The sequence below is a fragment of the Diabrotica virgifera genome, chromosome 2 (genome assembly GCF_917563875.1).
Source record: "Diabrotica virgifera virgifera chromosome 2, PGI_DIABVI_V3a".
NCBI classification, from domain to species: Eukaryota; Metazoa; Arthropoda; class Insecta; order Coleoptera; family Chrysomelidae; genus Diabrotica; species Diabrotica virgifera.
Genome location: NC_065444.1, coordinates 7,956,317 through 7,973,253, shown reverse-complemented (window position 1 = coordinate 7,973,253; position 16,937 = coordinate 7,956,317). Strand labels below are relative to the sequence as shown.

At 33.6% G+C, this 16,937-nt stretch overlaps 1 protein-coding gene across 2 annotated transcripts in view; it reads left to right on the top strand.

Moving 5' to 3' along the window:
* LOC126879427 (oxysterol-binding protein-related protein 9) overlaps window positions 1-16,937 on the top strand; it is a 378,474-nt gene that overhangs the window by 22,996 nt on the left and 338,541 nt on the right. The window contains exon 1 of one of the 2 annotated variants that reach the window (XM_050642440.1): window positions 3,111-3,146. The exons of the other annotated variant lie outside the window; for it this stretch is intronic. Within the exon in view, the coding sequence (XP_050498397.1) occupies window positions 3,126-3,146 (21 nt within the window). The 5' untranslated portion in view covers window positions 3,111-3,125. Of the gene's footprint in view, window positions 1-3,110; window positions 3,147-16,937 lie in introns of those variants that run through there. 2 annotated transcript variants of the gene reach the window in all.

Here is a 16,937-nt window from a genome sequence, read left to right as displayed (position 1 = left end):
GGCCTGAAGGATACCTTCGGCCGAAGCCGAAGCCTAAGCCGAAGGTGACTAAATATTTGCATTTATAGTAGGGATAGTCGATGGTCGATGTTTTGCCTTTAATATTAATTTAAGTAGTCAAAACACCAGTAATCTTGAGTTTTAACAAATACAATAAAATGATTATAGTTTCTCAGAATTTTACTACGTGAGAAATATTCAAATGAAGATCTTTGAAACATCTTGGCCTATTGTTAAAATTTATATCCTACCTACTACCTGAAAGTTTGTAAAACGTATTGGTTTATTAGGGTATAAAATAGGGTGTAAATATTTTTCAAAGTATCAAAGGCTCGCCGAAGCATATTGTTTAGAGATTATTTATATAGTATAGTATACTCGGAGCATTTTATTGTTCCACCTTCGGCAAAACCTTCGGCTTCGTTTTGGCCGAAGCCGAATTTTGGCCGAAGGTTTAAATATTGGCCGAAGGTGGCCGAAGCCGATGCCGAAGCCGATTAATCGGTCGGTCTCTACCTGTCTCTCGAAATCGTCTGATGGCATTTTGTACCGTAGTTCTGGATAAATCGAGCGTACGGGCGATATGACGTTGACTGTAACCAGCATGAACTTAAGCCACTGCCCTAGCAGCATCTGTTGGAGCGAGTGGCATTTTTAAAATCACAAACAATAAATACGCACTAAAATTTTAACTTAAACGATATTTAGGAAACAAAGTGTCACAGATAATGTAAACAAAACAATAATAAAGGTGGCGGGGTTAATTTTGCTGGTGAGTTAAATCGTTTGTATTAATGAAAAACATGGCTAGTTGTTAAACTACCTAACTTTTTTATTATCCAACATAAGCGAATGAATAAAAAAACAGAATGCTGAAAAAATATGGGGCTATAGTTAGGTTTTAATTTCAATATTTTATAAATGCTAGAATATTCCACAGGGTGATGCAAACTTTAAGAAAAAACACTGTTTGATTGGTACACCCGGTATACAATGAAAATTTACCTGTTTAGTAACAATATTATTATAACGATATTATCAAGGAATTAGGCTATAACATATTAAAAAAATCACTTAAAGCGGACAACAGGTTTAGGAGATATAAGACATCAAAAATGACCCATTTTGAAGGTGGTCCGTTAATTTTGGCCCAAAGTGTATAAACATATAATTTATGTAGAACTAAAACTGCAAATTTAGAGATGCTGGTTTTATTTTTTTTAGTTAATGCATGAAATGAAGGTCTAGACGCCACATATAAAAAGAACTAATCGAAAAAAAAAACTCTCAATCAATTTAAAAGGTTCCTACCCTTCTAATCTTAAATTGATTTATCTACTCCGTACTAATGCACCTGTTGAAATTCGTAGCTAATTTACATGCTAAACGATGTCTGTTGAATTAAAAATAACATGAAACCTTTTTTCCATGAAACGCGTAATCTTTTTGGTTATTTGACTTGTTGGATTAAACATTTATACAGAAAGCGTTACATCACGAAAATAAGAATTACATAAACCAAATAGTGTATTAGAGGAAAACTCGTTTATGAAAAATGAAGCGTTTTTTGCAATAAAACTTTGACTGTCCACATAAAAATGCGCGTGTTTAGATATTGTTCAAATTTTCACATGCAAAAAATAATCTTATACTTTTCGCTTTAATATTTTTATAATTTTCACCCTCATTTTTAAACTATCCTTTTTATCAACCCTTACTAATATCATTATTAGACATTGAAAAACGAATGACACCTCTCCGCTGTTGACCAGGAAAGGCAACAGAAGTGCAAATATATCTCTCTGGTGTTACCCGGCGAAGGGTAAAGACTCTCTTGTGTGTTCTTCAGTTGGCAACACATCTATCTCAGCACGCGAATCTTTCTCCGGGTTCAACTATTAACACAAATCTGTGTCTGAGTTCAAATATTATCACGAACCTTTTTCTGGGTTCAATTTGAATAAACAAATCCATTAATATATGATACAGCTCAATTATATACCCTTCCTCTAAAACACTGAATTTTACTAGGTGGCTCTAATAATATGATCAACCACTGTATATTTAGCCAATCTGACTAAGTTGATGATAAGAAAAGTGGAAGTTTTCGAAATGTGGCTTTACAGAAGATTCCTGAGAACATCGTACGCAGACAGTCACGAATGATGAAGTGGAAGACTATATATTATATTATATAATGAAATAAAGATACGAAAACTACAATATCTTGGGCACGTGATGAAATGAACAAAATACCAGCTTCTGCAGAATATCACGCAGAAAAAGATTTAAGGAAAGTGTAGCATTGGCAGACGACGAATGTCATGGCTTTCCAATGTCAGGAAGTGGTTTAATAGCTCGTCTAACCAGCTTTTTAGAGTAGCTGTAAACAGAATAGGTATGATGATCGACAACCTTCTACAGAAGACGACACTTTAACAAGAAGAATGGCTGAATTCAAGCACTTCGTTTGGACACCGCGATATAAACAAATTAACGAAGTCACGACATGTTACGTAATAAAATTACACTTCAAATGTACTTTTAAAAGTTGCCGCGATACACACGTTTACACTTTTTGGCGCGAAAACTATAAATTAAACTAATGGAAATTTCGGAGATGCATACAGCTAATTATATATTCCTAAAAGCTTCACCGACACTTCCGCCTTCATTTCACTTTCAATCTTTTAGTATCCCAAAAAATATGCAGATATATGCAATTTCTTGTAGAAATTTGAAATATGCAAAATATGCCAGATATGCAAAAAATGCATTTTGAGTATATTCCGGTTTCTACTCATAAGGGTATCTACGAGTATACATATTTCGAAATTAAAGTATGACGTTAATTCACGGATGTATTTCACGGTTTTCTTATGTAGTACGTACCTAATAACCAGATCATTCATCAAAATCGGTTGGAAATAAATATCATAAGGCTTCGAAATTATATTTTTCTTTTACGTAATTTTTTGTACACGTGGTTGAATAATTTCCTACATAGGTAATATTTATATATAGACACCAACTAATTGTTAAAAGGTTATAGTCGTCCTTTGAAACAAAAACTGAACATAGGATTGATAATATCGACATTAAAGTGGCGTATTAAACGTTTATCAATGTACACCAACAATTTATTGGTAAGTACATGTTTTTTTCATTACTATATTGTATGGACTAATACATGCCAGACGAAGGTTAGAAGACAATTAATTCTGATGTCCAGCTTATTATCACAGAATTTAGTATATTTAGATGGTGTGAAATATGTTAAGGTGATACAGTAGCGATCAACAGGTAGCCAAAACGCGTTCCAATATTGTGGCTGTAATTTTGAATATTTTTTCGAAATATTTGGCACACGTATTCGTAATACAGGGTGTCCCGAAAAGATTGGTCATAAATTATACCACACATTCTGGGGTCAAAAATAGTTCGATTGAACCTAACTTACCTTAGTACAAATGTGTTCATAAAAAAAGTTACAGCCCTTTGAAGTTACAAAATGAAAATCGATTTTTTTTCAATATATCGGAAACTATTAGAGATTTTTTGTTGAAAATTGACATGTTTAATTGTTATGATAGGAACATCTTAAAACAAAATTATAGTGAAATTTGTCCACCCCATAAAAATTTTATGGAGGTTTTGTTCCCTTAAACCCCCCCAAACTTTGGTGTACGTTCCAATTGATTCATTATTGTGGTACCATTAGTTAAAACAACGTTTTTAAAACTTTTTTCTCTCTTAGTATTTTGTCGATAAACCAGTTTTTATCGAGATGCGGCTTCTTTTTTAATATATTTATATAAACATTTTAAGGGGGCTTTGTTCCTTTAAACCCCCCAAATGTTTGTGTACGTTCTAATGAAACTATTATTGTGGTACCATTAGTTAAACACAGTATTTTTAAAACTTTTTTGCCTTTTAGTCTTTTTTTGATAAGTCACCTTTTATCGAGATGTTGCTTCTTTTTCAAAATATACCTAAAAATGTAAATTATAAATAAATTTTCAGATTATTAACAAGTCGCTACAATCGTACTTAAATATACAAATATGTGGTGGATTCGACAAATTATTCAAAATATCTCGATAAACACTGGCTTATCGAAAAAGTACTAGGAGGCAAAAAAGTTTTAAAAAAATTGTGTTTAACTAATGGTGCCACAATAATAATTTCATTGAAACGTACACAAAAGTTTGGGGGGGTTTAAAGGAACAAAACCCCCATAAAATTTTTATGGGGTGCACAAATTTCACTTTAATTTTTTTTTAAGATGCTGCTACCATAAGAGTACCTCATGTCCATTTTCAATAAAAAATTTTTTTAAGAGTTTTCGATATATGAAAAACAAATCGATTTTCATTTTGTAACTTCAAAGGGCTGTAACTTTTTTTGTGTGAACTATTGTATATAGGTAAGTGAGGTTCAAACAACCGAGCTTTGACCCCAGAATGTGTGGTATAATTTATGACCAATCTTTTCGGGACACCCTGTATAATAAAGAATGGCGGTACAGAGCCCAATTTGAAAAATATTTTAATATGTGGAAATTACTCTGTAATTAAATACTATATTAAAAAAACGAGCCTGTACCGCCATTAAGAAGAACAAAAAAATACACTTTCTTCAAATAAACTTTTTTATCCGATGTCTAGATTTTGTGTCATTTTGGAACTACTTATGAAATAAAAAATTTTAGTAGGTCCAAAATGACACAAAATGTAGGCATCGGATAAAAAATTTATTTGAAGAAAGTGTATTTTTTTGTCCTTCTTAATGGCGGTACAGGCTCGTTTTTTTAATATTGTATTTAATTACAGAGTAATTTCCATATATTAATATATTTTTCAAATGGGCTCTGTACCGCCATTCTTTATTATATTACGAATACGTATGCCAAATATCTCGAAAAAATATTCAAAATTACAGCCGCAATCTTGGAACGCGTTTTCGCTACCTGTTGATCGCTACTGTTTTAAGTAATGGATGGTTATTACTTACGTTACGGGGTGCGGTAAAATAATTGGGTTGGTTTTTTTAATAAAAGTTTAGCTAATAGCTAGATAATATTTTTTTAGAGTTATAGAACTTTGAAATGGAATAAAACAAAGATGATTTTTTATAAATTGACATGAAATTGATTTTATTCGAAAAATAATATTTTTGCATTATAATTTAAATTTGATTTCTGGCATAGGACCGCCACGGCTGTGTACAGGATTTATATTAGCATTCAGAAAATAAGAGTAATCCATATCGATTTAATTTTTAAATGTCTCAAACAAATATTATTTACATGCATTGTTTTGATTTCGTAAATTAGGTGATATTGCTTCTGCAATGTAGAGCACTCGTATTTCATATAGTATTTCATGATCACATTCAGGTATAAAATCATAACAAAACAATTACGATTTATTTATAGATACGGAGAAAGTAAAGTAGAGGTCATTCATTATTCATCATTCATTATTTAACCATCAATGTAGTTAGAATATAGACTTTGTCCACCAACTCGTTACTGATATTTAGTGATGACTCGGTCTGGTAAATAGTGTTCAACTTAATCAACCCCATCATCGGGGGTAACTACCCCAACAACGTAGTCTAATCTGGAGCTCCAATTTTCGATGACCTTTTCCAACATTTGTGGCCGTATATCGGATATAATTCGGTTAATGTTGTCCTCCAAGTGGTCAATCATTTCAGGCTTATCGGCATAGACTAGCGATTTCACACATCAGTACATAAAATATCTAGTGGTGTTAAATCACACGATCTTGGAGGCTAATTCACGGGTTCGAAACGTGAAACTATGCGGTTACCAAACGTTTCCTTCAATAAATCAATTGAGCTGTGACATTTTGCGCCGTCCCGTTGAAACCACAGCTTCTGCAGATCATGATTGTTCAATTGAGGAATGAAAAAGTCAGTAATCATGGCTCTGTAGCGGTCACCATTGACTGTAACTAGTGTTGCCCAAATGCAAGACCAAGACGAGTGGTCTTGGTCTTGCGACAGTACACCTGGTCTTGGTATTGGTATTGGTATTGCGCTCCCAGTCTTGGTCTTGCAGCAAGAGTCTTGCAAGTCTCGCAGTTGCTCATTAGCCTATTACATATCTTACAACAACGTAACAGAGTAGGTCAATTTTAAGCTTTAATATCACAGCCATAGTAAAGACCAACCAAATTAATAAATATCTAAACAACTGACACCGGATAGGGGTTTGAACCTACGATCTAAGCGATCCGTGTCTGTGTTCCAACTAACCAAAATTTATTAGGAACTTACGTATTTTTTCGAGTACTTGCCATTGGCAATGTGTGATTTAAAAAGCATTCAATTCAGTGACAGATGTGCACAATATGAAGGGTCAGAGGGAAAAAGGAAAAATGTCAATTTTTGGTCATTTTGAGATTTTTGTGCAATCTGTTGGCTTAGAAAGAGTACTATCAACCTGTGAATGGACAAGGGGAAATAAATATGATAATCGTCTTAAAATCACGTCACAAGATTGGACGCAAGGGGTAAAAACAATGAATATGTAACTTTGTTTCTCATTTTACCGAAAATGCTTGCAGATAGACATTCGTTCTTTCCCCTGGCCCTTCATATATTAATGCCAGTTCTCATTTTGGTACCGAATACCAAACCGAGAATTATACACTTCTCCAGGAAATTAAGGCACCTCCTTAAAAATGGGTCATTTTTGATGTCTCGAATTTCCTAAATATGTTGTCTGATTTAAGTGATTTTTTAATATAATATAGCCTTATTCGTTAACAATATCGCTGTAATAATATTGTTGCTAGAAGCTAAATTGTCGTTGTATTGGTACCCGATATCTTATCGGTACTAATGAGTGTACCAATCAAACTGTGTTTTTTTTCTCAAAATTAGCATCATCCTGTGGAATATTCTAGCATTTATAAAATACTGAAATTAAACCCCAACTACAGTCTGATATTTTTTTAATATTTTGTTTTTTCATTCGCTTATCTTGGATAACAGTAAAGTTAGGTACAGTCGAAAAAATGAAAGAATACCCATGAACGAACATATAAAACACGCTGTATTTTCCTGTCACCGTGTCACAAAGAAAATTGTCCAGTGCAAGTACATGTAACAATAATTATTACATGTACTTGCGCTGGCCAATTTTTTGTGTGACACGGTGACAGGAAAATACAGCGTGTTTTATATGTTCGTTCATGGGTATTCTTTCATTTTTCCTACTGTATTTTAACAACTAGCCATGTTTTTCATCAATACAGAGTGTTTTTAAATAAGTATGGCAAATTTTAAGGGGTAATTCTAAACAAACGGGTCATGTTACCCGTATGCGCGCCAATGGTGAATATTAAATTCTTAATTGTATGTCAAAAATGCGTAATAACTACCTCTTAAAACCCATCAAATTTCATTTGCATATCTCAACCGGTTTTAGAGCAATAAATAAATCGTCAGTTTGTAAGAAACATTTTAACGCCCCCTATTTCGGAAACGAAGCATTTGCCAACATACATTTATAAAGCTAACTGTCAAATTATTTTTCGTGCAGAAAATTACCCCTTAAAGTTGGCCATACTTATTTAAAAACACCCTGTATTGATGAAAAACATGGCTGTTAAAAAAGTACCCAACTTTTTATTATCCAACATAAGCGAATGAATCAAAAAACAAAATGTTAAGAAATATGAGGCTATAGTTGGGTTTTAATTTCAATATTTTATAAATGCTAGAATATTCCACAGGGTGATGCGAACTTTGAGAAAAAAAATACAGTTTGATTGGTACACCCGCTATACAATGACAATTTACCTGTCTAGAAGCAATATTATTACAGCGATATTTATACAGAATAAGGCTATATTATTATCAAACATTAAAATCAAATAAATAAAAAATCAAATTATAAACCACTTAAATCGAACAAGTTTAGGAAATTCGAGACACCAAAAATGACCCGTTTTTAAGTTGGTGCTTTAATTTCTTGGAGTAGTGTATATCAACCAAAGAGTAACAAAAGAACAGTCGATTGATAAAACAAATGACCAATTTAATTTAACTACCTACAGAAAAAACAGCTTATAAATGTCCTTTTGTTTTCCAGGTATTTCACTGTAAATATTTCTTTGTTGAATGCCTCGTAGACAGTATAACGTTAAATACTAAATATTTGGTTACACGGTATAGCCGGCACGGCATTATCTGTTATTAGTATGTCTGGTTATCGTAGTCACACTCAGCAGAAAAAATATACATAATAGTCTTAGTATTCTATATTTATATCGATAATGATTTTTGTGGTGTTTAAATTCCTAGAAAACTAATTAAGGAAAAAATGAACTACTTATTAGGTAGGTATATTTTTTATCAGCATATGACATATTTTTAAAAAGTTTCGATATATTAATTTATGAATAGAGAATAGAGGGCGGCTATTCTCAAAACCTGGACAATTAATTTCAGAGCGAAGAATGTATGTTTGTTTATGGTATTGTTCGTAAGGCGCATAAGTCCAATTTTACAATTTTTTTTGCTTCTCATAGAGTATCTACCTAAGAATATACCCGAACTAATATACTTCATAAAACGACCCTCAGTTCTAATTGCAAGACGCAAGAGTATTGCAGGCTTAGTCTTGTTCTTGCTCAAATCTTGCACGGTAAGTCTTGGTCTTGCAAAAACGCAAGAACAAGACCGAGACTGCAAGACCAAGACTGATTTTGGGCAACACTAACTGTAACGTTCTGGCCACCACGTTTTCCAAAAAAAAAAACCAAAAAGCCAAAATCTGAAAAGAGTTGTTTGCACCTGAGCTTGGGTTTTCGTTTCAGGCTTGGTATACCGACACCTAGGAACAAAAACAAAGAAAACAGAAGAAAGAAAAACTTTGCTCCAAGTACGGCAGTTTTGTTTATTGACCATTCAACCAAAAGTGAGCTTTATCGCTAAACAAAATTTGCTTTTAAAAATCGGGATCAACGGCAATCTCGTTTTTGGGTCCATTCACCGAATCTACGCCTTGCTAGGTGATCGTGTAGCTTCAATGCTTGCACGAGTTGAATTTTGTAAGCACGCAAACCAAAATCTTTCCGCAAAATCTTCCATAAAGTGGATGGACACTTATCCAACTGCTGTTCTCTATGAATGCGTATTGTCATTTAGAGGAACGTGGTGCGAAAACGTTAAACCATGGTTAATCGAATTAATTATTGCTGTGATGTACGATTATGTTGACCATAAAATGGACGTAGTGCGCGGTACGTTTTTCGAACAGAATCATGATTTTCAAAATATATTTGCACATGTGTTGTTCAGGCGTGAAATTTCAATCCAAACCAAATATAATCACTTGACAGCTGTAAAAATGACCGCCAGTTAAAAAAGTGTTGCCAATTTATATTACTTATTTATTAAGCGCAACAGGCCTTGTAGGCCTAGGGCTAAAATGTTTACATTTCTGATTACATAAATAATACACTAAATATCCTAATATAACTTATAAAACTTATAAATTTTATTTAATTACACTTCAGTCTTTTTATACACTCCTTCACCACCTCTCTCCATCTCCTGTCCAATGCTAGTTCTTTCCATCTCTCAATGTTACTTTTCTTCAAGTCTTCATACACACTGTCCTTCCATCTTTTCCTTGGTCTGCCTTTCCTCCTCTTTTGTATTGCTCTTCGTGAAAGTACCATTTTTGGCATTCGTTTACTTCCCATTCTCTCGATGTGCCCCAAGTATCGTATTCTCTGTGCTTTGATCGTCGTCGTGATCGTTGGCTCTTGATATAGTTCTTCCAATTCTTTATTGGTTCTTCTTCTCCACTGACCTTCTATTTTCACACCTCCATATATTGCTCTTTGAATTTTTCTCTCCCATCTTTCTAAAAGGTCTGTTTCTGACTTTTGAGCACCCATGTTTCGTATGTTACTGTAGATCTGATAACAGTCTTATAAATTCTTATTTTTGTTTTTCTTGATACGTATTTGGATTTCAATAATGTGCGTAATGCTCCATATTTTTTATTTCCTTTGGCTATTCTTGCCTTTATCTCCCCTTCTTCATGACCATTTTCATCTATTTTGGCTCCCAGGTAAATAATTTCTTTGGCTCTTTTGAACGAGTATGTTTTTTCTCCATCTATTTGTACTATGATGTTATTCTCTTTTTCTTTTTGGATCTCTCCCATTATCATATACTTTGTCTTCTCTTCATTTATTTTAAGTCCGAATTTTTTGGCTTCTGTTATTATGTTTTTCATTAACTTCTGTAGTTCTTTTTTGCTTGTTGCTAATAGCGTCAGATCATATGCAAATGCTATGCATTGGTGGTCGTTTTTAAATATCGTTTCTTGCATGTTTATCCTGCTTTTCCTGATTATTCCTTCCAATGTTAGATTGAATGCCGTTGTTGATAGTGGGTCTCCTTGTCGTAATCCTTCCTTGGTTTCAAATTTTTTGGATGTATACCCTTTCCAAGCTATTTCGTTTGTTGTGTTTTCCATCGTCCAGTAATAATTTATATTACTATACCTCTAAAAAAACACCCATTATAGGGCTAATATATATACCTACCTATAATTTTTTAATGCCGCTGTCAAAAATATCTGGGGATAGTTTCCACTATCAAACTCGTCCATCTTTTCGAGTGTCGTTCTACACTTTTCTTTCTTTCCGATTTTAATTTAAACTAGTTAGTTGATTTTTATCTATTCCATTAGGTATGTTGTTTCCATTTTGTTCTCTATCCTTGGCTAAGTATAAATAAAGAAAAATAAGAGAAATCATGAAAACACATTCTGATATATTTCTTCAAGAGAGATCTGCAATCTGCCGTGTCGGCAATAAGCGTTTTTTTTTCTGACAGTGAAGCTGATCATATATTTATGTAGTATCATTCCAATGAATAATCTATTTTAAAGTTATCTAAACCTACGTTAAACATTGTGTGAATTATTCTGAGATATAACAGAAAACTAACGGATAAAGACATGAAAAGAATATATATGTGCACCTTATACAATGTAAGTTGTAAAAATATTAAAATGTGTAAACATTTTCAATTTCTTTGCAACACGAAAATGCAGCAGCTGCATAATACTCTGGCAGGGTTGGCATAGAATTTCCCCATCTTATAAAACCCAGTGGGTTTTTTCGGGTTTTTTCAATTGATAAAACCCACTATTATTGGGTTTTTTGGGGTTTTTTCAAAAATAGCAAATTTTCAGTTGAATGAACGTCATATACATATATTTATTTCTGAATAAAAACAAAAACTAGCATAAATACCATGAAGTAAGTAGTAGGTGAATACAAAACGAGAGAAACTGAAACTAAACTAATAAAACACTTATTTTAAACATGGTATATAGACAAATAAAAAAATAAACAAGTTTCTTGTTAAACAAAGCATCAGCAAAGCATATTAGTTATCAGAAAAATGAGAATCTGTATTTTTGTCACATTCCCAATTCCCATTCGTTATTCGTTAGACTCGGTCGAGGACGAGGACTCGGCTCTTAAATGATTATATATTTTTACTAAGTTTGCAGCTCTATCGGCACCTAATCTGTTGCGAAGCTTAGTCCATATTAATCCATATGAAGAAAAAATCCGCTCAATAGCAGATCAAGCTGGACATGAGAACAAAGATAACATATAAATACAAAATTCATCTGGTATTTTATTTGTTTTTTTATTTTTTATTGATATCAGCTTCCACCATTTCTTTGTTGAGAATTTTTTGACAAGTTCTTTTTTGAAAAGTGTTGCGGGGAACATATCTGTATCCTTAATCTTGAATGATAACATCACTGCCAAAAATTCATCAGAAAGATTCGATGCAACCCATTGTTCGACTGTTTCCTCTTCTTCCCCTGTAAGTCGTCTTCCCATGTATTTGGGATCCATAGTATTTGCAAAAAGGTGAAATGGTTGAATGGCAAAGTCATATCTCTTTTTTATTTCTTGTCTGTATGACTGTAACAAATCATGGTCGAAGGCATCTTTCCATATTTCTACTGCATCAGAAATGTTTACAGAATCGCTTTGGAATCTATCTAGAGCTTTCACAATAACGACAAGTTGTTTTTGCAAATACAGAGCCTCTCTATATATGGCGACATTATCTAATATTTTGGAGATATTTTTATCAAATTCTTGCTCCTTCTCTGTCCTAATTTCAACATATATGTGATAGTTGCTTATAAATGTTGCAAGACAGGCTTCATGTGATTTCCAACGAGTTTCATTGGGTAGCTGAGGCATTAGACCCTTCTTTTCTTTAAGCCACCCATGTGGTAAATGTTTATTTCTAAAATATTTACGGACCTCAATTATTATGTGCTTGGTAACTGTTTTGGGTGTAACATGTGTTTCTAATAAATTTATTAAATGAAATTGAATACATGAATTCAATATAAATTGTTCCTTCCGTTTCAATTTTGTTAATGTCTGCCCAACTGAAATCTAATTTTCTTCCACATCTACTGTTATTTGCCATAATTTCAGGATGATGTAATTTCACAACTCCAGAACGCCACGGCAAAACGCACTCATCAATGCATCGCACAGTTAAAATTGACAAAATTAAGAGGTTTGTGCTCTAAATAAATCCCCGAAGAAATATCGGTGATTCCCCATTATCCGGCTGTTGGCGTGGAGGCAAATGACGTAGTGCAGGTGCTGATGCACTGATGGCCAGTGATGCCAAATGTATTTATTTATGTCAAGTTGCTTTATTTTGTAAGCATATTTTGTTATTTTATTATTTTTGCAATAAAATTCATAATTTTTGTAAAACTTTTGATAGAACAGAAACTATATATCAAATCTAAATAAAAAACTGAAAATCCCCAAAAAAACCCTAAAAAACCCAAAAAAAACCCGTCGGGTTGGGCTTTTAAAAAAAACCCGGGTTTTTTCCAACCCTGTACTCTGGTTTAATCGGAGAGTGCAGGAAGAGTCTGTACCGGTTTCGGAGGTTTTAAGGAATCTTTCTTGTTGGAACTTTTACCACGCTGAGCAGATGGGTTGTGAATTATTTAAAATTCTCTCATCTTAATTTCCTCGGCATCCTGTATGATTTATAATTTTTGAAAATCTCGGGAGGTGTAACCAAAGAAAGTATTCCACCTGTTGTCAATCTGGTGGTATGGGAACGATATTTATTGTCGTTTTCTGTGCTACTTCGATTGATAACTTGTTTGTTTTTCGGTAGATGGCTCTAGTTTATCCGTGACATTTCTTTCTTTGCAATTCGGAAAGGTCCAAAGTATGATGCCTGCGGAAATCGGAGAGAAGAGGATATGGGACTACTGATGAGGAGGAAAAAACCTCCGAAACCGGTACAGACCCTTCCTGCACTCTCCGATTTAACCAGAGTATTATGCAGCTGCTGCATTTTCGTGTTGCAAAGAAATTGAAAATGTTTATACATTTTAATTCATTTACTCTTTTGTTGGGTACTAAGGAATCTTTCTTGTTGGAACTTTTACCACGCTGGGCAGATGGGTTGTGAATTATTTAAAATTATCTCATCTTAATTTCCTCAGCATCCTGTATGATTTATAATTTTTGAAAATCTCGGGAGGTTGTAACCAAAGAAAGTATTTCACCGGTTGTCAATCTGGGAACGATATTTATTGTCGTTTTCTGTGCTACTTCAATTGAAAACCTACTTTGTAAAAATATTAATTAAAGATAAAACTAAAGTAGTTAAAGAGTACTATATTATAAAACTTTGGTTGCATCAGTTCTAGAACTTTTCATTTTATTCGTGCATTACAGATAAGAACGTATAATGGATTATTTAACGCTTACCAACTTGTGTTTTATCTATTTTTTATTTCTTTTAGTTACATTACCTTGCATTCATAACTTTTGAGCCTCTTGCAAAATATATCCATGTACTTATAAAGCGTGAAAAGTTTTCGTAACATTCGGAAAGAATACTTTTATAGTAAAGTCTGAATTTTATGAGTTTGTTACATAAAACGCCCTCCAGATACTCGAATAGTTCGCTACCCCATCCCCATCCGTATCTAGTTGAGCCCGTGCCAAAAGGTTTGAATAAAAATAAAAACGTGTATTGTGATCAATAATCCTGCGACTAGCTCATTTTAGGCACAGTTACATAATATAAAAAGTTTTTTCTACGACAGTTTAATAATATGCTCATTATTCGCTGTTTTTGAATAGATAATAACACCCATTACTTTATCCGTGAGTAATGGTTCATTACTCATGGGCTGAAGTTACTCACGGGTTATTACTCACGGTTGAAGTTAGATTCAAGTGGTGCATGGCACTTTTAATACACCTATTAGCAAATAAAATTACTTAAACTTGTTTATTTAATAAAATAGTCATTGTAATTTATATCAACAATTATATTCGAAAAATGTTTAAATGATTTTTAACTGTAACAATGGGTTAGTATATTTTTTACGTTTAAATTTCAACATTTGACATTTTAAGATTGACGTTATTCACTTGGTAAATATAAACAATCGCTATTAATTCCGTAAAAGGGCTTACGGATATGAAATTTATATCAATGAATTCTGTTTTACTTACTGTTGATTGTACAATAAATTTTTATTGAGAGCACACGTTCTTTTTCGTGTAATGGCCTTAAAATATGTCTTATTTGTAAAAGCCACCTCCATTCTCCATTCCATGACACTAATGTCAACTGTCTGTTTCATTGTTTCGTAAGCTCAAAGAGAGTAATTCTAACAGTGTGGCCATAGTTATATAAAATATGTTTTCTTATGAAAAATAAAATCTTTCGATTTTGAATAATGTTAGTAAGTTGATAATTATATTTTCTACTAACCCAAATAAAAAAAGGTCATAGAAAAAGTATAGTATTCTACTTGCATGTAATGGCTATTACTCACTCTGATGAATTACGGCACTCGCCTACGGCTCGTGTCGCAAACTTCATCATCCTGAGTAATAGCCATCATTACATGCTCGTTGAATAATATACTATTACTTTTTATTGACCTAATGAATAATATGGACATTTTAACAGATGTACGGTAGTGATGTAACGAATATTCGTATTCGCATTCGCGAGTATTCGCATGTTTTTGCATATTCGCATTCGCATTCGCGAAATTTGTGCGAATGTTTTGCGAATATGAAAACCAGAAAAAAATAATTTTAAGATATTAGGTTAATAAAATCAAAATCTATTCACTTCTCATCTTTTTTTATTAAGAAAAGGTAACTTAACCTCAAACATGCAGCTACTCTCAAATGGAAATATGCAGGACACAACAGCAGACAAAGAGACGGAAGATGGAATAGAGCGATAACTCACTGGAGACCTTGGGACTACAAAAGGGGCAGACCACAGACGAGATGGTCGAATGACCTAAAAAGATACGCAGGGATCAGATTGACAGCATTAGCACTGAACCGAGAAGAGTGGAAAAATAAGGGCGAGGCCTACGTTCAACTTTGGACAAATGAAGGGCAATAAATATATAGAACTTAACCTTGTATAATCACATTATCAGCCTTCACTTTTTTACTATTTGGTATTATGTAATAAAGCTTAATATTCAGATTGATTTACACTAAATATCAATTAACTTTTCATTATAAAGTACCCCGCACAAACCTTATGGAAATTAGGTCCCAGTGGATTTCGTTCATACTTTGGGAAAATACTCTTTGAAGCATCCTGATAAAAAGTTCTCATGGGCACAACTCAATCGTATGAATGATTTTAAAGATATAGAGGCACAAACTCGGAAAATTATAAGATTTACTGGGTATTCCAATTCCCTGAGTTACTGGTTATCTGGCAACATGTAGAAGTTTGGATCAAGGAAAAGTACTAGTAATCTAGGATTTTTTCATTGACCTTTTCATAGCCTTTCATTGACATTGGAAACCAGGTGCTCCGGGAGTCGGTTCTGGTGGCATATTCGTTTTTAGCGACCTCAAAAAACCCTCCAGTAATTCATTTGCATCAATTAAATGCCGAAAACCATCGAAACTCTAGAAGATGACGTCCTTTGCAGTGGCCCTGGCCAGCACGTCCTCCGGTGGTCAATTCTGATGGCATATTCGTGTTTAGCGATCCCGAAAACCCATGAGTAATCTGTGTATATCAATTTAATGCCGAAAACCCCCGAAACTCTAGAACAGGACGTCCGTTGAAGGTCAAGGTCAAAGTAAAGGTCGCCATTGGATAGCCCTCCGCCAGGAAAAAATCCTTGACTACTAGTACTTTTCCTTGATCCAAACTTCTACATGTTGCCAGATAACCAGTAACTCAGGGAATTGGAATACCCAGTAAATCTTATAATTTTCCGAGTTTGTGCCTCTATATCTTTAAAATCCTTTATACGATTGAGTTGTGCCCATGAGAACTTTTTATCAGGATGCTTCAAAGAGTATTTTCCCAAAGTATGAACGAAATCCACTGGGACCTAATTTCCATAAGGTTTGTGCGGGACACTTTAGGAAACATTACAAAAATAGAAACAAATTAAAAAAAAACTGAATATTCGCATTCGCATCTGCATTTGCGAATGTCGGTAGCAGATATTCGCATTCGTATTCGTTACATCACTAGTACGGACCTCCCTTGAAATAGGACTATCATCAATAATTAACAAATTGAGAAAATACATGATAGCTGTTGCTTTTTTATCCTTTTTAAAGTGCCGCATTCTTTAAGGACATTGGCAATCATCATGACCCATTTTACTCTGTCTCCAGCGGCTCTAAAGAGTTCTATTGTTGTTTTTCCACTCCACTGCTTTAAAATTTTCAATTGACGTGTCACGTCTCCCCGGTCCTCTGTTTCCTTCCGCTTTCCCATGTTTAACTAATCGCATCAACTCACATTTTTTATTTCTTAGTATGTGACCAAAGTAGCTCATTTTT